The 22,883-nt window shown below is 46.8% G+C and overlaps 3 protein-coding genes across 8 annotated transcripts in view; 1 reads left to right on the top strand and 2 right to left on the bottom strand.

Annotated features, from left to right (window-relative positions):
* The window catches only part of Snap47 (synaptosome associated protein 47), a 48,063-nt gene extending 31,184 nt beyond the window's left edge, over positions 1-16,879 (bottom strand). For all 6 annotated transcript variants that reach the window (XR_003850597.1, XM_029566900.1, XM_008839739.3 and 3 more), the window contains exons 1-3: positions 16,725-16,879; positions 7,924-8,465; positions 1,712-2,202 (exon numbers count right to left, since the gene is read on the bottom strand). Coding sequence is in view for 5 of the 6 variants with exons in the window: in XM_029566900.1 (XP_029422760.1) it covers positions 1,712-2,202; positions 7,924-8,420 (988 nt within the window). In the remaining variant the exon portion in view is untranslated. The remainder of the gene's footprint in view (positions 1-1,711; positions 2,203-7,923; positions 8,466-16,724) is intronic.
* Positions 16,880-16,934: 55 nt separating this feature from the next.
* Positions 16,935-22,866, top strand: Jmjd4 (jumonji domain containing 4). The gene is made up of 6 exons (XM_008839850.3): positions 16,935-17,333; positions 17,532-17,697; positions 20,132-20,266; positions 20,402-20,669; positions 21,445-21,591; positions 21,777-22,866. Exons 1-6 carry the CDS (start codon positions 17,069-17,071, stop codon positions 22,074-22,076), a joined length of 1,281 nt encoding a protein of 426 aa, XP_008838072.1. The 5' UTR covers positions 16,935-17,068; the 3' UTR covers positions 22,077-22,866.
* The window catches only part of LOC103739498 (zinc finger protein 709-like), a 33,769-nt gene continuing 32,490 nt past the window's right edge, over positions 21,605-22,883 (bottom strand). Inside the window, exon 6 of the transcript XR_003850520.1 lies at positions 21,605-21,790. The gene's annotated coding sequence lies outside the window, so the exon portion shown is untranslated. The remainder of the gene's footprint in view (positions 21,791-22,883) is intronic.

Raw genomic sequence — 22,883 nt, forward strand, 5'->3', positions numbered from 1 at the left:
ACTGTATTCCAAGAGCTCAAGGATCCCAAGACCCCCAAATGCACATCTAGATAGCGGCTGGGAAGACCCAACTCAATGCCAAGAGATACTGGGCTGAAGGGGAAGAGGGGTGGGGGTGAGGCCAGGATAGATTTGAGAGTGCCAGTTCTTGACTCGGGCTGAGAAGAGGCAATGGGTGTGAACTCAACTTCCTTCAGTTCTGACTCACTCCAAACCTTTTGCTATTGTACAGATGTAGTCTGAGTATGTCTCCAAGGGCTCACAAGCTAGGTGCTGGATCCCCAGTGTTGGTGGTGGTGGGACCTTTAAGAGGTGGAGCCTAGTAAGAGGTCATCAGGTCTCTGGGATGCTGTCCTCAGGAGGGATTGTGTGATTCTAGTTAGTTTCTGAGAGAGATAATTTTAAAGGAGCAAGCCTGGCCCCTGAATCTCCCTCCCTTCCTGTCTTGTCATGGGCCTTCACCATTATCTGGAACCTGCCAAGAGACCCTCACCAGAGGCCAAACAGAGGAGTTGCCCAATCCTGGGCTTTAAATTTTCAGAATAGGGGCTAGAGAGATGGCTTAGAGGTTAATACCACTGGCTTCTCTTCCAGAGGACCAGGGCTTGATTCCCAGCACATTGCAGCTAACAACCATCTGTAACTGAGTTTCAGGGGATCTGATGCCCTCTTCTGGCCTCTGTGGTCTTTTCATGACATGGGTGTACTCATATACATGCAGGCAAAACAGTCATACACATAAAGATAAATCAAAAAAATTTTTTTAATTTCAGAATGGTAAGCTAAATAATTCTCTTTTCTTTATAAAATACCCAGCATTGAGTATTTTATTACAAGAACACAAAATGGGCTTATAATACCTTCTGACTATATTAGCATTCTATCACTAAGGCACTTAATACCTAAGGCAATCAATTTATCAAGAGAAAAGGTTAAAACTGGATCATGGTTCTAGAAGGTTCCAGTTCAAGGTCAAATGGCCTAATGTTTTGGGCCTGTGATGAGGCAGGACATCATAACAGGAACACACATGGAGAAGCAAAGCTGCTCACTGGGAACTGGAGAGATGGCTCAGCAGTTAAGAGCACTGGCTGATCTTGGCAGAGACCCAAGTTCAATTCCCAGCACCCATACCAAGCAGCTCACAACTGCCTGTAACTCCAGTTCCATGGCTCCAACACCACAGGCATGTGAACATATGTGGTACACAAACAAGCAAGCATATAAATAAAAGTTTAAAATTAAAAACAATACTTCTAGGGGTTGGGGATTTAGCTCAGTAGTAGAGCGCTTGCCTAGCAAGTGCTAGGCCCTGGGTTTGGTCCTCAGCTCTGAAAAAAACAAAACAAAAAAACCCAATCCTGCTCATTGTATCACTAGCACGCAGGAAGGGGGGGCACACCTCCAAAGACCTAAGGTCCTCAATGAGGCCCTTCCTTCTAAAGGGCCATCATTTCCCAACAGTGTCACCCTGAAAAGCAAGCCTTTGGGAGGCCTTGAGATCCAAGCTCCAGCACTGCCCTCCTCTGAAGTGCAGGTATCTATCCAAGGGCACGTGCAAAAGATGGCCATCTAGAAGGACTGTTCAAAGGCTGCCTGTGAGCTGGAGCCAGCAGCTGCTGAGCAAGGCACATGCTGAACACACCTTGGTGTGCTGATGGAGGCCCTAATTTTGGAAGATGGTGTACACACTGCCCTGCTGGCCACTTACCTGCATGCCAGACAGAGGAGTTCTTCTCAGCAGCAGAAGCCCCGGCCCTGTTCCTGAGCACTAAAGCATCTTCCAGCAGCTCAATCTTCTTGCTGAACTGCACTTCTAAAATGGGAATGACCTCTGGCATCTTGGCAGATATCACTCGATAAGCCACATCTGGCCTCCCAATGAATCGCTGGCGTATGCTGACCTCATAAGGAGAGTGAACTTTAATGTCATCTACATCTTCCCTCTCAAACCTGTGCAGGAGCAAAGAATCAGAGTCGTGGATTTCCAAACCGGAAACCAGGACAGTGAGCTTTCCTGACTTGGAATGAGACTCTGTTCTCTGGGAAACAACAGCAGGAACCTTGATGATGACCCCTTCTTTCCCAAAAGGCTCACAAGTGGCTACAGAGACACCGTCCTTGGGCTTTGCTTCTGCTGGTGTTTTCCACAGCTTAGAGCTGAAAGGCCACCAGGAAGGAGTCTCTAGTTCTGTCAGCAATCTAAAAACAAAGAAAACAGAAACCCAAGACAGTCAGTTTTAAAGAGTAATGTTTGTGCTACTCAGAAGACTGGGTTAACCTCTGTAGAGTATGTTACCATTTTATAGTCAATTTTTCCCACCAAGTGCAGGGGGTGGGGTGGGGGCATGGAGGCTTAGGGATCCAGCTAACCAAAGACACTGCAGATACACACATCTGACTCATGTTGCTCTTTCCAAACTATGCCTTTGACTCAAAATTCATCTGCCAATTCATCAATCCACCAATGCCAACAGAGCTGTCTACTAAAACTTGCTGCAGTGTGTAAATGTTCTATGTTGGCACTCACTGTCCAAATCAGCAGGAGGCAGATGTAGCTATCAAGCACTTTAAGCATAGCCAGTACGACTAAGAAACTCAATTCTTAATTTACTATTTTTTTTTTTGTAGAGTTCAGGAATCAGATCCAGGGCCTCATATGAGGCAAGAGCTCTCCACTAAGCCACTTTCCAGCCCAATATAATCCAAGTTTACTATAGCCAGTGCCTACGAGATTGGACAGCACAACTGCAACACCAAGAAATACACCTAAAGCATCAACAGACAAGAAAAATGGAGATATGAAAGGAAAGCAAAGGTCAAAAGGAACAAACAGGAAACAAACACATGGCAAAATTAAACAAACTAAACTGAACCATGTAAGCATTCGTACTAAATGCAAATGAACTAAGTTAAAAGACACATTGTCAGGTTGAAACAAGAGACAGCTTATATCCTATTCACAAAAAACACTGCAAAACATGAGAAAACAGATATACAGAAAAAAAGGATTGGAATACATATATCAAACATGTGGCTAATAGTACATGAGCACTCCCAGGGGCAATGTATTGTAAGAAGAGATTTATTCAATAGGAAGACTTAATACTAAACAAGTATACACAAAATAACACAGCTTCAAAATTCATTAAGCAAAAACCGGACAAAAGTTAAAAAAATAGACAATCACGGCTGCAGCCATTAACATATTTCTTTCAATGACTAATAGAAGACAAAAAATTAGTAGAATTTAGAAATTTTGAACAGTATTTTGTCAGCCCAGACTGACAGAAGCTACATCATCTCAGTACATCATCTAACAGTACATCATCTTGGTACATCTGCTGAATGTACACTATTCAACTGTATGCAGAAATCTGAACAGCAGAGCAGGCAGCAAATCTCAAAGGTACTCTGTCTATAAAAAAGAAATGAGTGATAGACAAACACAAATCTAAAACATCTGGAAATTAAATGCATATTTAAGGGATACATGAATCTGAAAGTGCAAAAAGGGAATCAGAAACCATTTAAGAGAATGACAAAGAAAATATGACACACACACAAGAAGCAAACAAGATGCCATTAGAGAAAGTGAGTTTTCAGCGTGTACATGAGAACCCATTAGAAAGGTTAAATAAGTCAGTAATCTACGCTTCTACTTCAAGCTGTTTTAAAATGAAGAACAAAATGTGCTCAAAGTAGAAAAACTGAAATACAGAAATCAATATAATTGGAAACAGAAAGAACATGAAAATAGGCAGGTGAGATGGCTCAGCAGGTAAAGGCACTTGCCAACAAATCTGATGACCGAAGTTCGATACCTGAAACCCACATGATGGAAGGAAAGAACTGACTACAGTTGTCTTCTCATTTGTATATGCAAACCATGTCACATGTGTGCCCACACACATGCACACAAAATAAATAAATGCAAAATAAATAAAAATATGAAACACTAGGAAAGCCAAAAGTCTGTTGTTTGATGTGATTTTAAAAAATAAATTGCTGGTTGGCCGGGCGTGGTGGTGCGTACCTTTAATCTCAGCACTTGGGAGGCAGAGGCAGGCGGATCTCTGTGAGTTCAAGGCCAGCCTGGTCTACCTAGTGAGTTCCAGGACAACTGGGGCTACAGTGAAACCCTATCTCAAAAAAAAGACCAAAAAAAAAAAATGCTGGGTCTGGAAAGATGGCTCAGTGGTTAAGAGCACTGGCTGCTCTTGCAGATGACCCAGGTTCAATTCCTAGCACCTACATGGAGGCTAACAACTGTCCATAACTCCAGTTCTGGGGGATCCGACATCCTCTCTAATCTCCACAGGCATTGCAGGACACGGGTGCACTTACATACATGCAGGCAATACACTCATACACATAAAGTAAAAATAATAAATAAAATATTAAAAAATAAAAAATAATTGCTAACAAGAAGTAATTAAGGAAACAAAACAGAAAATGTAAATTACCGATACCAGGAATGGAAATGAGAGACATGAGACATTTCTACATAAGTTAAAAGTCGGGGCTGGAGAGATGGCTCAGCAGTTAAGAGCACTGACTGCTCTTGCAGAGGATCCAGGTTTGATTCCCAGCACCCACATGGCGGCTACGAATCGTCCTTAACTCCAGAGGAATCCGACGCCCTCTTCTGACCTCCACACAGGTGCACTCACACACATGCAGGCAATATACTCATACATATAAAGTAAAAATAATTAATAAGATTTTTTTAAAGTCACCTGACTCACCAGGCGTGGTGGCACACACCTTTAATCCCAGCACTCGGGAGGCAGAGGCAGGCAGATCTCTGTGAGTTCAAGGTCAGCCTGGTCTACATGGTGAGTTCCAGGACAGCTGGGGCTACAGGGAGATCCTGCTTCAAAAAGACAAAAAAAGTTACCTAACTCTAAACCTGATACAATAAAACATACAAGTATGACATGGCCAGCCTGAAGAGAAGGCCATGTGTAAATCTCTGTTCCTGGAAAGGATAACAGTCACTCTCCACATCTTATCATACTTCATCCTGAAGACCAAAATGATCTAAGGCCAGAGAGGGCAGAACTGCCTCCTTCTTCAGTAGCCTCTTCTTGGAACAAAGATGCTCTGAGCAGTTGTGAGTTGTGCTACTGGCCAGGCAGAGCCCTGAGGACTGGGTCCTTCTTGCTTGCCTTGCAGAAGCTCCTACAGCACACCTTACAGTTGGGGTAGACAGGACCTTGTGACTAGGGGGCTCTGGATCATCTGGACTGAGTTTTCAAGGTCACCAACACATAAACCTGAGTGAGGCAGGTGGATATCATGGTCATTGCTATGTGGCCACCTGGCTGGTTTGTACTGCAAAGACAGTTGATCCTGGAGGTTTCTGAGGAGTGTTTTGGGTGACATTAACTCTTAAATTGGTGGACCTTGAGAAAAGCAGACAAGGCTCCACGGCACAGTGGGCTTCATGTGATCACAGTTAGCAAAGACTGACCTCCTGCAGCAGAAGGTCCACAGCAGCACATGCCCCCAGATGCAGCAAAGCTCTTTCTAATTAAGATGGTGGGGACATGCAGTCTTCAGACTCTGTTGTCTCTGGTCCTATAACAAGTCTGGTGTGTGCCTGCCTCCATGACACTGTCTGACTAAAAAAAGCTCTTTAGCTTGGTAAGAGAGGAAGATATGATTTCAGTTCATTAACATGCCAACTCTGAGTAGGTATGGACTGTGGCAAAGGCTGTCACACCTAGTAGCTTACTGAGAGAGTTTGGGCATTCTGTTGGCACAGTGGTTAGGAAGCAGTGACTGCCATTTACATACATGGCCCCTCATCCACAGAGAACACAAGTTCCCATACCCGCAGGACACCTGAAACCAAGAGGAGTAAGCTTGTGTTTCTAATATACACACGTTTACAATACTATTACTTACAGGTCCCACATGTTGCTATTGCATTGTAATAGGAATTAACGTGAGTTGTCTCCTTCTTAAAACATCTTCCTGCATTTCATTCTTTCAGTTAAAGGATGCACTCTGCAGCTTCTTGGCATATCCAAATGGTGAGCACCACTACTCTTACATGCTGGGACCATTATAAAGTAAAACAGGGGGTACTTGAAAACAGTACTGATACCTGACAGGTAGTCTGATAACCAGGGTGGCTGCTTGTGATCAATGTGGGTAGTAGGCAGTGCGGACAGGCTGGACAAAGGTGACCCACATCTTGGGAAGCATGGACCATGCCTTAAGATCTCATTAGGCTACTCAGAACAGTATACAGGCTACAGTTTATCAAAGAGGTCCAGTTTTTTATCTAGTATTTTCAGAGGAAATCTGACAGTGGACAATGGAAATAGAAAAGCAAAACTGTAGATAAGGGAACTGTAATTGCAAAAATCAAAAAGATACTTTCTAAAACAAATTTAATTTTTTTTCTATTTATTTATTTATATTTTTGAGGCAGCATTGCCATGTAGCTTCATTGGCCTAGAACATTTATTTTTATTTTTATTTTTTTTTATTTATTTTTTATTTAATTTATTTTTATTTAATGTGCATGAGTGCCTCACCTGCATATATGTCAATGTACCACATGCATAAATGGGAGGCCAGAAGAGGGCATTGGATCCCCTGGAACTGTAATTACAGATAGTTGTTAGTCATCATGTGAATGCTGGCAACCGAACCCAGGTCCTCTGCAAGAACAGCCAGTGCTCTTAACTACTGAACCATCTCTCCAGTCCCCTCAGGACTACAAGCTGAACACAACTTTCCCAAGGAGAGGGAGAGATAACAACCACAAGATGTGGAAACCAGGAAGCCAGCTAAACAGGCAGATCCAAGGAAGGGAACTGCACATCAGTGGTGGGGGAAGCTTGAAAATCTAGGTACAGGAAAGGGGTACCAGCAGCCTCTAAAAGCAAGGGTGAAGTAGGGCCAGTGATAGAGCAGGCTGGCCTGGAGGAGGACACTAAGATCCTATACTCCACCTGGGTACTTGGAGGGAACATTGTTCAGCAGGGGCAGGTGGAGAGAAGAGAGTTGGACCCTCTACACTAAACTAGGGCAAGTCCTGTAGGGTTCATGCTACAGGTGGGAAGCATCAACTCAAGACCTGGGGTTTGTTCTATCAATGCCCAACCCCTGGAACCCCCTACACAGGGACCTTGGGACAAGGAATGCTTCAAATTGAAGACAGAGAATAAAAAATTACAAAGACAGTCAACTAGGAGTAACACAAAGCAAAAGAAAAGAGCCATCGAAATGTTGAGATGAGAGAAGACAGACAGGAAGCAGTATCAGGTAGGAGCCAAACAATGTACGCAAAACAAAAATAATTCTTAGAAAGTAAAATACAACAGAAAAGAGAAATTCAAGAAATATAAATGATAGTAAAGAAGCATAGAGCAAAGAAGAGGAAACACAAGAAAAACCAGTAAAAGATGACAAGTACACAAACACGGGCCTCCACATTTTTTTAAGTGACACGAAAAAATTTCCAAAGAAATAATATGAGAAAAATCCCTGTTCTGAAGGACAAACTCACTGAGCACAAGGAGGGCTGTCACAAATCACATTTGAAAGTCCATACAAAAACCTCATTTGTCCCCATTAAAACACATTATTACCAGAAAGGGACACAGACTATACCTGTGGCCTTAGAGTCTTGGACAAAACTGAGCATCACAAAGAAACCAGGCACACCCCAGGCTATAAGGATGCCTCACTTATAGCCCATCACTTGCCTTCCTGCTCTCTGTGAACCAGCAGATTTCAGACAACAGACAGCCCCTATCCATACCAGTGGATCTCTTCTATGGGCCCTGCACAGTGCACAGAGTGGTACAAAGCCTCTGAATTCTGGAAGTCTGCTAAACATGAGACTATTCAGAGGACATTCTACCCTCTGGTAAAGCAGAGCAGACCTTGGGATTTGCCCACCTGTCGGCCACATCTAGATCTGACTCCATCTTTTCCAGACCCCTCATGACATTGTCCAGCTGCTCGCCCTGATGGTGAAGGACCTTCGCTGTATTTTCCATGCGCCTCTGGGAAGTGGCCATCAGTCCCGTCAGCTCCTGTCCCCTGGTCTTGGGGAAGGCTGTGTTGGCAGCAATGCCTGGTTGAGACAGTAGCAACTCCCTCCAGAAGTGCTCAATGATGTTGAAGACCACATTGCGACTGGGCCTCAGTGAGCTGAACCAGTGCTTGGCATGGCCCTTCTCCAGGACCGTGATAGCACTGAAAATAAAATGAGAAGCTTCTTTTCTGATCTCAGTGATGCTGGAGAGGGGCAGGCTGACAAGGACCTCTTCAGTTCTATCTGCAGTGAACTTCAGTGAGCGAGGGGTCAAGGTTAGTTTCCCAGGAATCCATCGCTTCTCAAGATCCAAGTAGTAGGAGCAAGGCCAGGAGTGGACACAGACATCACTGCTCATCTGTCCCTGGGTGGGCTGAGCCACACTGAGCTGTAGCAACTGCCTCTGAAGGGAAGAGACAATTAGCAGGCATATGAGGCTGAAATGTATCCACCACCTTTAGATTATAGACACATGAGATCAGTCAGGAAGAAGGGAATAGCCTCGGGGGAGCTCTGGCCCCTGCCTGGCCAGTGAAGGAGGTGAGGCTAGGGTGAAGAGGGTTGAGATCAGAACCCAAACCTCCAAGCCCAGGACTGTACTTGTCCCACCGTAAGATCCTTATTCCTGTGCCTACTGGGCATACCTTGAAGACAGCAAGCCCTACAGGCAAAGCCCCAGAACCTTTCTGTGCACACAGTCTTATAGCTGGGATGTCCCCAACACTGTATATCCATACAAGCACACAAGGTCCTCCTAAGGTCTGCTTTCATTTCTCTGTGAATGTATTCCACTGCTTACAGAAAAGTCCTACAGACACATGTTTTGTTCCTGGACAGTATCTCAGAATACTACCTAACTATGGAGTCACATTTACATGGATGCATCCATACACAAAGAGCTTTGTGTAGTGAGATACACTCTCTTCATTTTCTTCTACTTCTATTTTTACCCCCAGTGCTGAGGGTCAAACCCAGAGCCTTGTGCATGCTAGTCAAGCACTCTACTGCTGAGCTATATCCCCAGCCCTTGGTTTTTTGGAAACAGGGTCTTACATGTAGCTCAAACCAGCTTTGAACTTGCTATGTAGCCCAGGCTGGCCTCAAACTCAAGTTCCTCCTGTCCAACTTCCCCAGTGCTGTAGTTATAGGTTATAGTTAGAGCCACCATGCTTGGCTGCTATTTTCAATTTCATATTCATATTTACATTCATCACAGTAATCATGAGTCATGAATGGCAGCTTGAATGAATCCTTACTGAACATGTCATCTAACCATCTCATTGTAGAGATACTATATTAGTCAAGAAAGGAGGTCCCACCCTGCAGTTTAAGGCACTGACTAGGTGGGAGCTAGGCCTGGTAATGCCCAGTGAAGTGTTCTGTACTGCAAAGTATACAGTGACACTTCTCCCAGTTCTCCCTCTCCCTGTATGTCTGTGTATTGGTCTCTGACTTTGTCTCACTCATACTATCTCTATGCCTATGTTTATGTTAGTCTCTGTCTGTCTCTCACATACACAGAAGGAGAGGGAAAGAGGGAGAGAGGGAGAAAGGGAGAGAGAGTTTTATTATGATATGACTTTACTTCTAACAGGAGAGAACAAATTCTTAGCATGATCCCTCAAATACTGTGTTTTTTATAACCCAGCTCTGGGCTGCAGAGACCCCTGTCAGTCACCAAGTCTATAAGCTATACAAATGCCACAATGGGCAAGTAAGTATATAAGAGACAGAACTGGCAAGCTCCCTTATTCCTAGGGTGTGGAATCAATGGAATTCCATTCATTCTCTCCTTGAGCCACCTTCTGAAGAGCTAGTCTTCCAGATAATCACTGTACTTCACTGCACCAAACCATTCAAGTTGGACCAGATCCACAGCAACAAAACCTGCGTCAATATGAAGCTCTTGAACAGGCTGCAGCCCTATGATGGGGTCCGCTATGGTGAGGCCTCCTTGGGTAGTTTGGGTCAGTAGACTGGGATGCTTTCAAAGGAAAATACATGTGGTTGCGACTGGACTATGGAGGCACACACAGCACTGCTGAACTGACTACTGCTGGAGAAACCACACAGGCCACCTTTCCAGCTCACCCACAATCAACCCAAAACACCGACACCCAAATCCTCGTTCCTAATAAAAGTATTTTCCTTTGAAAGCTCGTCCAATAAAACTGGAAAAGGCAACTGTTATGCCATTTGTGCAGACATCAATGAAGGGACAGAAGATATTCAAAGAAGGAAAGATGCATGATATCTCTAAGCAAACACAGTAATTTTCCAGAAACAGATCCCGATTCAAAGGAAATCTATGAGATTCTAGAAAAAAAGAGTTCAAAATCGGGCCAGGTATGGTGATACATGCCTTTAATCCCAGCACTCAGGAGGCAAAGGGAGACTGATTTCTCTGAGTTCAAGGCCGGCCTGATCTACATAGAGAGCTATAGGCCAGCTGGACTACACAGTGAGACTCTGTCTCAAAACAAAAACATACAGAAACAACCAGGAGGCTGAAGAGATGACCCCATGGTTAAGAGCAGGTACTCTCTTCCAGAGGACTGAGTTTAGTTCCCAGCACCCATATCAGGCGGTTCACAACTGCCTGTAACTCCAGCTCCAGGGAGACCCAACACCTCTGACCTCTGAGGGCACCTGCACCTGAACACACGCGCACACGCACACACACACACACAGACACACAATTAAAAAGAATAAATCTTTAAAGAATAAAACAGGACTCAAAATAAAGCCCTAAGGAAATGAACTGAAATGTAAGAGAACGCAGACAGAGCAACAAAATGAGGAAAGTAATTAACTCTATGAACAAAACTCCAACGGACAGACTACACAACAACAAACAAAAAAGCCCTAGAAATCTTAGAGTGAAAAACCACAACCAACAGAACATAAAAGTTACTCTTGAAAACCAGCAGATCACAGCTCCACAGCTCTAACACCTGAAACCAGGACATTTCCCGATGAAAGCTGCCAAACTAGGTATGAGAATTTTATCGTCACAAATCAAAGAAAACAAACAATTTAAAAGCAAATTTTATAAAGGACCATAGCAATAAGTTGTAGAGAACAACCAGGGTCAATGGGGAGCCCAAGCCAGGCCTCCTAATAACCTGTCCTTGGTCAGACCAAGAGGAACCATCGCATTAAAAACAAACAAAACACCGTGCACTCTCACTTCAGGAAAGCTCCATGAAAGACTGCCAGGAAGTTCACAGCCTGATGTCACTGGAAAAGTGGGGGACATTTTCTCAGCTGCAGGAGACATTTCCTTCTGTATAGAAGGCTGGCCTTGTCTCTCAGAGGGAGGGGCTCAGCAGGTGAGCCTGCACCACGGGTCCCTCCCTGGCACACCAGGGCCACACCAGTGGCAGTGTCTTCCACCTGGATGTCCCTGAACTGGGAAAACTGTGCCTGAGCCTTCCACCAATGGTGCCTCAAAAGACAGGGAGCTGGTACTCAAGACCTTTAGTGCCTCAACTGACCTACCTACACCAGGGGAAGACTAGTGGTCACAGGCAAGAGCACCCCTAAAGCCATGTATTTGACCACTGAACCCTGGAAAGTCACTAGTATCTACTTCTCAGAATCAGGGAAGTTACTTCAGTTCAGCCATAGTTTTCAAAACCTAAGATAAGCATTAAGATAGGGAGCCACATACTTGTGCACTAGCCCCACTTTCCTGGCTGAAAGGGGCTTTCTACTACTCAGACATACCCAGACCTGCCCCAAGAGACTGGATCCATGTAAGAAAAAAAAAAAAAAGCAAAACAAGCTCACCATTTCTTCTATATTATTATCACAACACAAATCGCCCTCTGGACACATGGTGAGGGTCTTCTCACATACCATCCAGCAATCAGTTCTGAAGCAGACACTTGTGGGAGCTCCCCCCACCTGTGGCCCTGTCTAATTCCACTGCAACCTTATCTACCTGAAGACAGAGTCAGTACCCAAGATGGACTCCACTTCAGACACCAGTCTCAATCCCAGGCTGCATCTGACCCACTGCCTATAAGTCAGGAGTCCCATATCTCCTCTCAGATTACCTTTTCAAAGAGCTCACAGATCTCACAGAAAAACTTATGTTTACTATTTTATTATAAGGGATATCACAATAGATGTAGATGAAGAGATGCATAGGCCCAAGTACAAGGGGTGAGACTCATGCTCACCTTGGAACTTCCAAGTGTTCAGCTACTGGGAAACCTTTGTATGTGGCAGTCTATCCAATGAGACTTCATTACATGGATGTAACTGATTCAACCACATACTCATTGGACATTGGTGACCCCCTCAACCTTCAGCCCCTCTTCTTCCCCTGGGGCCTGAGGGTGAAGCTGAAGGTCCTCACCTGGTCTTTCAGTCCTAAGGGCTGCTGGCCAGCAGAGGGCCCATTTAGTATGTGGAAGACACTTCACTTCCCAGGATTTTAGGAATTGTATTCCAGGAAACAGGACATCACACTGCCACATTACTAGACATAGCAAAAAGTGAGTTTGTATCAGCAATCCCCTGATCCCCACAGTTGTTCCTGATCAGAATTCTGGGAGCTACTCCATGAGTGTGAAGTGAAATTATACAAATTCCCGAGAATCACCAGACCAGTCATCATAGCACCAGAAGAAGATCACTGTGGTTCCAGCTGCAGCTCCTCCAGCTCCGCCACAGCTTTACAACTTGGGAAAAGTTACCTCACCTTTGGGTTTCTGTTTACCCTCCGGTAAAATAACTAAAAGCCCTCAGACCAACATCAGCTCTAAGACATTCCAAAGATTCAGAGAAAGGGATAGAAAATCAAAAGTTGAGGAAAGGAACAGTAAGCACTTGTCATTATGATATAACAGACAAGAAGTATGAGAATAATATCCATGTTTGACAAATGTCATGGAAGAAACATGTGGTCATAACTTTTCCTACTACAGATTTCCAGGACACCTTTCCCAGAAAACCAAAATAAAGAGATAAGGGCAGAAGGTAGAAAATTGTCCCTGTCCACGCACAGAAGTTGCTCAAGCACAGACAGACCCCCTGACATTCCTACTTGCCTCTTGCCTCGACTAACACAGTCTCTAGAGTCCTTGAGAAGGGACTCCTGCCGTTTTTGAAGCCAGGCCTTCCTATAGAGCCATGGCAGCTGAATGTGGGCTGCAAGCTGTAGTGGGCCAATCCCATTTTCTCCATCAGTTTACAAGCCTGCTCTAAGATCTCCAACTGAAAACAAACACAAACCTCCCCCAGATGCCATCATCCCTCCCAACTACTGCCTCCACTATGAAACACAAAGGTGTAAGAGAGCATCACTGGCAAGGTAAATGTCTTTCATCACAGCTACCAAGCCCAGGAACTCCTAAAGCTTTAACTCAGACATCTGCTAGGAATCTTTGAGGTCACACCTAACATGCATGTCCAATCAGATCAGCCCTACCTTGTCTGGTCACCTGTGGGAGAACTCATACTTGATTAACCCCCACTGTGTGTTCCTCTTCTCAACAAAACCTCTGTTGGAACCAAAGAGCTTTCAGAATCTCTCTCTTCCTCAGTCTCTTAAACCTATCAGCAAGTTCTGGCAGCTCTCTACTGCCCAGACCCCATATCGACATCAATCTCCAGAACTGTGTCATTGCTAACCTGCACAACCCTTCATTGACCCTCTCACTTTTCCAACCTTTCGGCCTATTCTCTGCCTAGCAATCCATCAGGCAGTCAGGAAACAGAATTATAAAATGTCACGCTTCTGCCAAAAACTCTTCTCAATGTAGGATGGGGGTGAAGCACTTGCTTAGCATATGGAAAACCCTGGGTTCTGCAAAAAGGAAGAAAAAAGCACTGCAAAACAAGCTTCTGACATACTTTGCACAAAGTCCAACCCCTCTCCACAATCTAATGGCCTCTGAGGATCATCCTGCCACCCTTTTCTTTCCATTCCTGTTTCAAGAGTTCCTCACTGTTGACTCTGAATTGCTTTCCCACTTTAAATTGCACCTTTATACTTCCTAATGCCCATCACCAACCACAGACAGCATCCCCATACTGCAGAGAGCTTGCCCTATTATTTCCAAAGTTAACTCAACTTCTGTGCACCAAAGGAGGTGACCTTCACAGAAGTGAGCCTTGTGCACTTCAGGGCACCCAATGCACACACTGAGGTGGGACCGTGGAATGCCCTCCGAAGATGTTCTGCTCCTGGAGTCTTTATTTGGTGTCATCTGTCTTTGGAATTTACCTCCACCAATGCAGGTTTGGAACTGAAGCCCTTTGCTGACCCTGTATATAAGAGGCAGAATTGCTGTGGGAGGCCATGGCAGGGAGCCCTTGAATGTCAGGCTAGTCTGTCTATACAAGTGAGGTTCTTAGGGAATAAGGCCACAGTCACATGACTGCGAACCCTAACACACTGAGATAGCATAATGAGTCTCTTTCAGCATTTCCATCACATATGTGCCCTTGAGGGAGACTCAATAGCAAGTAAACACCCTATTTTTAGCTAATTTCCAAAGTAACAGAACAAGAAACATTTTGCACACCTTCCACTACTAGGCTGGGAGGAAGAACAGTGGGACAGTGTGTGCATGGCGGAGGCGGTGAGGCTAGCTTTTTCCATTACCTGCCCTCCTGCTCTGCAGCAGACCCTCTTTCCACTCCCTCAGAAGTTCCCATCCCCACCCTGGGAGGCTCAGCCACACTGTCTGGGGGTGTTTTCCAAACACCACGGCCTGTCTGCAGGGCATGCATTAGATACTCGGAGAGAACTGAGACCATCCACTGTTTCCACCTCATCTCCTCCAGAGTGCCAACTCCAATCCTTTCCTGTTTTCCTCTGGGGTGGCTCCGCCCAGGATATGGAGTTTCGATAGGTTTGTGTGGGCCGAGGATGTGCATCATTAGCGAGTTCCCAGCTGAGAATGGGAGGAGCAACTTCAGGGACACACACCTGTTTCAAGCCTCTCCAGGACCCACATATTCCATGCTGACATTGACACCAGGGGGCCACCTTGTGGAGACCAGAAATATAACCGTAACTATGTAGCCCATGATTTAGTTACAGCATTAGGAGCTGGGTTGTGTATACACCTGCTGGCCCCAACCTCCTCTTTCTCAAAGAAGCTAATTTCAGCCATGGAGGTGAAGGAGCAATTCCTATCTGAGTTTCATATTATGTTAAAGAAACTATTTATTTTACCTCTGCTCTCACATCACAGTCAACACAGATTCTGGGACTCTAAAAGGTGTAGAAACTTCTCCCAACCAGCAAGCAGTCAGTTCCTCAGCCGTGGATACCACCAGGGTGTCCTCTGATTCAGTTCAGCTCTGACACTGTCTACCTGGAGACAGCATCAGATCCCAAGTTTGGGGTCTAAATCCCCCAAGTTGTTCTCATTTCAGAGAAGATGCAAGTCCAGGTGATCCAATCTCTTTCTGATGACCAGCAGCTATAAATCAGAGTTCCCAAGACTCCTCCTTGGGTTAGATTTTCTCCAATAGCTCACAGAACTCAGAGAAACACTAACATATTTACTATTTTATTATAAAGGATATTACAAAGGGTGCAAAGAGATGCAAGAGGTCAGATATGAGAAGACAGGGTCCACAGTCTCCCTAGGCATACCCTCTACAAACCTCTACATGTTCAGCAACTTGCAAGCTCTCTGAACATCTCCTTTAGGACTTTTATGGACATTTCATTAGTGGGCGTGACTGATTAAACCACTGCCATTGGTGAGCCACTCAACCTTCAAACCCTCTTCCTTTCTGGAGGCCGAGAGCAGGGCTTAAAGACCCCACCCTCTGATCCTACTCAGATCTTTCAGTGACCAAATGCACCTTGAAGATACCCTAGGGCATGCTGGCTGGTAGTGGGCTCATTAACAAGCAAAATGACATTTATCTGTTCGGACATTCCAAGGATTTTAGGAATTACAATTCAGTCACAAAGTAGGATAAACATCTAAAGGGTATTTTCCAATATAACACACTACCAATGTAGGAAGGGAAGGAAAAGAGCCCAGGGGAGGGAGAAGGAACAAGAATAAAGTGAATGAATCTGTGTGTGCCTGGAAAAAACGGCTTAATACCAGAAAGTTTAATGATGATCACATGAGATGGAATTATGGATAGGATGGGTTTTTATTGTGTTGTACTTTGGATTTTTTTTTTCCATTTTGGAAATAAGGTCTTGGTTTGTGGCTCATGTTGGCCTGGAACTCTCCATCCTTCTGCCTCCGCCTCCCCAGTGCTGGGATTACAGGTATGTAACCCGGCATAGATTGAGTCTTTCTGTCCATCTGAACTTCTCTGTGAGCTGTCATCTCCCACCAGGACCTCCTAACCACAATAAAGTGTTCCTTGACCAGAGGAATCACAGTGAAGTCCACAACACGCGAGTATATCAAACAACTCTACACCTTCTGTTCCTGTCACTTCTTTCTTCCCAATTCACACCCCTGTACCTGGATCTCGGACTCTCCCTAAACTCACTTTCCTCCTTGTTCTCCCTCTTGATTAGCCACATTCGGTTTCTATATAAACATCACAACACCTGGAAAGATTCCTCCTCAACCTAGTCCGGGAGACTCCGAGCCCAACCGTCCTCCTGGATTCCTCATCATCCGCTCCGCTCCCCGCCATCCCTTCTAGAGCTCCTGTTCACCTCGCGTCTCCGGAGCGGGTTCGAGCACTGCTCAGCTGCAGACCAGCAGCAAGCGAAGCTGAGGCACAGACCCGCACCGCTGGACCACCAGACGCCGACACCTGCCACTGAATAGCCGGTTCACCGCCCTGCGAACGCTGGCGCGCCTGCGCGAGAGGGCGGGAATACGTAGGACGCATGCGCATATATCCGGAGTGCTGCAGTTAGAGTTCCTGCCGGAAAGCCACAACTCGGGTTTCTGGTTCCGGCCTCCAGAGTGGTTTTAGCGGTTTCTCTACCTCCACTTCACATCTGCAGTGGAGTGAGAAGCCGGGCTGGGCCTCTGGGTCTGTGTTCCCTGGCGGATGGACCGGGAGACGCGCATCTTTGCTGAACAGCACTTCCGGGACCTCGGGGGCCAAGTACCCGGCGGCTGCCTGCCAGTGCCGAGCGGCGTGGCCTTCATCCAGGTGCCGGACGCCTTCCCCTACGCCGACTTCGTGAAGGGCTTCCTACTGCCCAACCTGCCTTGCGTGTTTTCTAGTGCTTTCACCGAGGGCTGGGGCAGCCGGAGGCGCTGGGTGACGTCCGCGGGGAAGCCGGACTTCGAGTACCTGCTGCAGAAGTATGGTAGGAGGCCGCCGGAGGGGACCAGGAATTTGGGGCAGCGGGGAGCCCCAGACCCTGGGACGGGAGGGCTGTCGAACGCCGAACCACGGGACGGTGGACAGGATGGCCGGACAGACGGGTGAAATCTGGAGAATTCGCGCAGAGGGTGAACCACACCGATGACGCACAGCCACGTCTGTGTTGACCCTCTCACTGCAGGAGACGTGGTAGTACCGGTTGCCAACTGTGAGGTCCGAGAATACAACTCAAACCCCAAGGAGCACATGCCCTTCCGCGACTACGTCAGTTATTGGAAGGAGTATATCCAAGGAGGCTGCTCCTCCCCGCGGGGGTGCCTCTACCTCAAGGACTGGCACCTATGCAGGTAATGGGGCCGGCCAATGGCCACCCACCCCACCTCCACCCCCCAAGATCAACGCGTGCAGGTCTTCCTGGTAGAGTACACCTGCTGCACATCTGAGGAGCTCCTTGCTCCAGCGAAGTGTTCTAGTCTGCCTCCAGCCCGTGGTGGGGTGGTTCCTTAGCAAGGTCAACATGACAGCCCAGGTTGGCTGCCGTGAGGAAAATAAGTGTTGTATGAATCTTGTATGGGTGCAGGTGGGATATACTGTCTTTCTCCTGTTCTATATGATGTTTGAGCAGGTTCCTCTCAGATCCTTTGGGACGACCCTCCCACCCCCCCCCACCCCCGCCGCTGAGGACAGATCTGCTCCTTCTTGCCTTGCCATGGCTGGGGACCCTTGCCATATTCTGGCCATTCTGGGTTCTCAAAAGCAGCAAGTGACTTTTCTGGACCCGCCCCTACCCCACTTTGAAAATCTACTCAAGAAGGCACTCAGCACCTTCCCTGATTGGTCATCGTTTGCTCCGCACAGTCTTCAACTTGTGATGACTTGACTTAGGAGATTTTGATTTTTGTGATGATGCAAGAGAGCTGTGCATTCAGTAGAAACTGTACTTCAAATTTTGAATTTTGCTGTTTCCTGGGCTAGCTGTATATGATCTGTTCATAGCTTGGCAGTGGCAAAAAGCCACAGTCCCCTCAGACCCATGGTCTCTATAGGAAATAATCACCCAGCTACTGTGTGCTGTGTTGCTAAGCCATAGTGTTCATGCAGTTAGGTACACTGCTGCTTTTTTTGTTTGGGGTACTGGAAATTGAGTCTAGGGCCTTCCATATCTAAATACATGGTGTTAGTAAGTTTTTAAAATATTTTATTTATGTGTATGAGTGCATTGCCTGCATGTATATAAGTGCACCCGTGTTATGCAGTGCCTGCAGAGATCAGAAGAGGGTGTTGGATCCCCTGGAACTGGAGTTATGGCCAGTTGTTAACCTCCATGTGGGTGCTGGGAACCCAGGTCCTCTGCAAGATCAGCCAGTGCTTTTAACTGCTGAGCTATCTCTCTAGCCCTTGTCAGTACATTTTAACGTTTGTAGTATTTTCAACTTGAACATGTCAGGACATAAGCCAGTATTAAGCTAAGGAGCATCTGGACTTCATTTCAAGAACTTCACCTGCACCTAAGACCCAGACCACATGATGTTCACTATGGGAAGTGTATCCACCCCTTCCCACAGCAGGCCAGGGATTGTGTGTCTCCCCTGCCAAGTGTGATTTTCACAAGCACAGATCACTGTGTTTGACAATCCCCCTTCCCCCAACAGAAGATACAGAATGATATTGAATGAACCAGTGGATCATTTGATTCCTGTATCCCTTGTATGCAAACTAAGGCCCAGGGAGGTAAGTGAGAGAGAATTTAGGCTCCTGCAGCTCCCACAACTGACTAAAAACAGAGACACAGCAGGTCCTGGCTATCCTGCTGTTCTGCTACTTGTTTGGTGCAGAGCTGACCCAGATAAAAGGTGGGTAAAGTGTAGCTAGATGCTGGTTCTGGTCCTGGATGTTGCCTGACCTGGCAGCAGAGACAGACTCATAGATCCAAATACGATTGTGTGCAGTGGTTGGAGCTTTAGATAACCACTTAGTTTTTCTTGGTATGCGTATTTCCCAAATATTACACGGTGTATACTTACGCTAGAAAATGGTTATATTTGAAATCCAATGTTTGTTGGGGGTTTTTGTTTGTTGGGTTTTTTGCAGTTTTTTTTTTTTTTTCCCTGGAAGTCTCAAAAACCAAAGAGGTGAGAGGAGGGCATGGTGTCACACAGTCAGGAGACCAGAGGGGAAGTGATGCCTGAGCAAGGTTTTATAGATGAATAAGTTTGCTGAATGGTCAAAGGCAGGCTAGGCAGGAGATCCTGGTGGTATTTGGAGACATACAGGTAATTTGTTGCCACCTGGGCTCTACCTGTCAATGTCTCTTGATGGGAGTTATGGGCACATGAATCTAGAAGCTTTTTCCGGCATGGTTTTGATTGAGTTGTGCCTTCCCTGAGTCTGATGTAACATGTTCCAGTATTTGGGGGCCCACTGATGAGGTTGAAGCCCTCACACCTGTGCCTGCAGCCTGAAGTTGCCAGCTAGAATTAAGTTCTTCAGTGTTGGTAAAGAAATGAAGGAGACTCACAGCTCAAGAAGTGGGATGATACCATGTGTTCAGAGCCCCCATTGCCCAAGTGGGGTGGTTTTGCCAGTGTGCCCCCAAAGCCATCTTCTGTCCTCACCATTCTGGCCTGAGCAATTTGAAGTTCAGATCCTCAGGATAGAATCTGCATCTTTCACAAACCCCACTAGGGCTAGGTGGTTCTAGGTGGCCCCATTTAATATGGGTGAGCCTGTTGGGATGGGGCACAGGGTAGACCAGTGCTAGAGCTCCTGCTCTTTCCTCAGGGATTCCTCAGTGGAGGACTTGGAGGATGTGTTCACCCTGCCTGTGTACTTCTCATCAGACTGGCTGAATGAATTCTGGGATGCCCTCAACGTGGATGACTACCGTTTTGTCTATGCGGGGCCGATGGGCACCTGGTAATGACAGGAGGGATCCTTGGGCACCTGGTGAAGATGAGGTGGGAGGTATGGCCACCTAGGGTGCCTGCCCATCAAAAGAATCAGGGCCCACCCTATACTGTATAAGGTACAAACCAGGAGCCTTTGCTATAGGTCACCCTTCCATGCGGACATCTTCCACTCCTTCAGCTGGTCAGTCAACATCTGCGGGAGGAAGAAATGGTTGTTCTTCCCACCAGGGCAGGAAGAGGCCCTGCGTGACTGCCATGGTGCCCTGCCCTATGACATGACCTCTCCTGAACTCCTGGATACCCGTCTGTATCCCAGGATCCAGGACAGCAGCCCACCCCTTGAAGTCATACAGGAGGCTGGTGAGATGGTGTTCGTGCCCAGCGGGTGGCACCATCAAGTGTACAACCTGGTAAGGCAACACATGTCGCCCTGCCCTTGCCAGGCTCCCCTCTCTCTTCATCCCCCTTCCACCCTTTCCCATCCCTACATCCCACCCCCACCTACCTCAACTACCTCCTGATCATTCCCCTGCAGAGCCATGGTATAGGGTAGAGCAGCCACAGGTGAGGCTATGGAGCATCTAGCTTCTTGCTCCATTCTGGCCTGGTTCTTGCCCTGCCTGTAAAGTCTGAAATGGTCTCAGCCCCCAGCTCTCATCCCATTGTGCTGGCCCCATCATGAGGTGGGACCAGCATTTCCTGGCTACAATGGTTGAGTGTCTTCCCACTATTCTAATTTCATTTCAGTTGCTGTAATACCCTGACAAAAAGCAACTTGGGAGATTCCAAGTTACAATCTTTCATTTCAGGGAAGTCAAGGCAAGAATTTCAAACAGCCAGTCACATCACATCCGTAGTCAAGAGTAGAAAGAAATTAGTTTATACATACTACTTGTGCTCAGCCAGATTTCTCCACTCTTACACAGTTCAGGATCCCCTGCCAAGGGAATGACGCCACCCACAGTGGGCTGTGTCTTCCCACATCAGTTAGTTTAATTAAGACATGCCCACAGGCCAACCTAATAAAGACAATCCCTCATTGAGACTTTCTTCCCAAATAATTCTAGGTTGTGTCAGGTTAACAGAGCTAGCACATCTACCCAGAGCACTGGGTAAAATGGGGTTTGCTCACCCAGGGTAGTGTCTGCTATAGCTTCATGAATTAGCTTGTCTCCTACCCTCCAGGACGACACCATCTCTATCAACCACAACTGGATCAATGGCTTCAACCTGGCCAACATGTGGCACTTCCTCCAGCAGGAGCTCCAGGCTGTACAGAAGGAGGTTAGCGAGTGGAAAGACTCCATGCCAGACTGGCATCACCACTGCCAGGTGGGTGGCCACCAGCCCATGTTGGGTCAGCCTAGGGGCCAGTGCAGACACCAGGGCCAGGCTGCATGACTCAGACCCTGGTGGCCACTGTCTGGAATCCATACCTCTGTCTGGGGAAGTCTTCATATACTGGAGCAGAGTCCGGATGTGACTCTGGGACTCACTGCTCTTTCCTCTTGGCCCAGGTCATCATGAGATCCTGCACGGGGATAAATTTTGAAGAATTTTACCATTTCCTCAAGGTCATTGCTGAAAGGAGACTACTCATCCTGAGGCAAGAGCTGGAAGGGGATGGAGGGAACAATACAGGCCTAGAGCTAGGCTTGCAGCAGGCTGTGTTTGATGTTGGCCGCCTCACAGATGTGCTGGCCTCTGTGGTCACACATCCTGACTTTAAGAGAGTGGACATCAGCGCATTCTCACCACAGCCAGAGGAGCTGCTTCAGCAGCTGGAGCATGCTGTGACCACTGCTGAGGCCCTCTGACACTGCTGAGATCATGACACAGGAGGTACTCTGGAAGGCAGTCTCTTGCCCTGGGGTCCTTCTAGAAGTGTAAGCCACCTTCCCTTGAAGCCTAGGATGACCTCTGCAGATCAGGTGTGGTTCCTCCAGGGTAGCTTGACATAGTCCTGCCCATCTACCACTTTCCCAGGGTCCAGGTCCTGGATCTTAGGGAAGGCCCAGCCAAGATGAGAGCTCAGCCCATGAGGGGTAGCCAGAGATTAGAGGGATGTTTACCCATCTGGCCTGCAGCAAGCCTGCCAAGGACTTGAACTTGGATAGTGGCTATGAGACTGGGCTTCCTGGAGCCTTCCAGTCTCCCCTAGTGAGCCTAGGACTCAAGTGATGGACATTTAGTCTGCCTACCTTGGATTCTCCCTATCTGGCCTGGCCTGTGTCCTGATCATGTGAACATATACAGTTGCCCTTAAGTTATGTCCTTGGAGCACCACACTCCACCTGGTCCAGGAGGAATTAGACAGGCTGTCGCAGGTTGAAGATGGCTTCTTTTTTTTTTTTTTTTTTTTTTTGAGACAGGGTCTCTCTGTAGCCCCAGCTGGCCTAGAACTCACTATGTAGACCACCTGCCTCTGCCTCCCAAGTGCTGGGATTAGAGGTGGATGAAGAGGGATTCTTAAGCCTGAAGGTGGATTCTGGATTTTTTTGGTCTTTTTGAGCAGGGGCTCTCTGTAGCCCCAGGTGACCTGAAACTTACTATGTAGACCAGGCTGGTCTCAAACTCACAGAGATCCACCTGCCTCTGCCTTCCAAGTGCTGGGATTAAAGGCT

This window comes from Nannospalax galili, unplaced genomic scaffold, assembly GCF_000622305.1.
Source record: "Nannospalax galili isolate Female #2095 unplaced genomic scaffold, S.galili_v1.0 scaffold730, whole genome shotgun sequence".
Taxonomy (NCBI): Eukaryota; Metazoa; Chordata; class Mammalia; order Rodentia; family Spalacidae; genus Nannospalax; species Nannospalax galili.

Bases quoted from the DNA above. Each gene is read 5' to 3' on its own strand.
- Jmjd4 (XM_008839850.3), top strand. From the start codon at position 17,069: ATGGACCGGGAGACGCGCATCTTTGCTGAACAGCACTTCCGGGACCTC. The intron at 17,698-20,131 runs GTAATGGGGCCG...CTCTTTCCTCAG, and splicing joins AAGGACTGGCACCTATGCAG to GGATTCCTCAGTGGAGGACT. The intron at 20,267-20,401 runs GTAATGACAGGA...CCTTTGCTATAG, and splicing joins GCGGGGCCGATGGGCACCTG to GTCACCCTTCCATGCGGACA.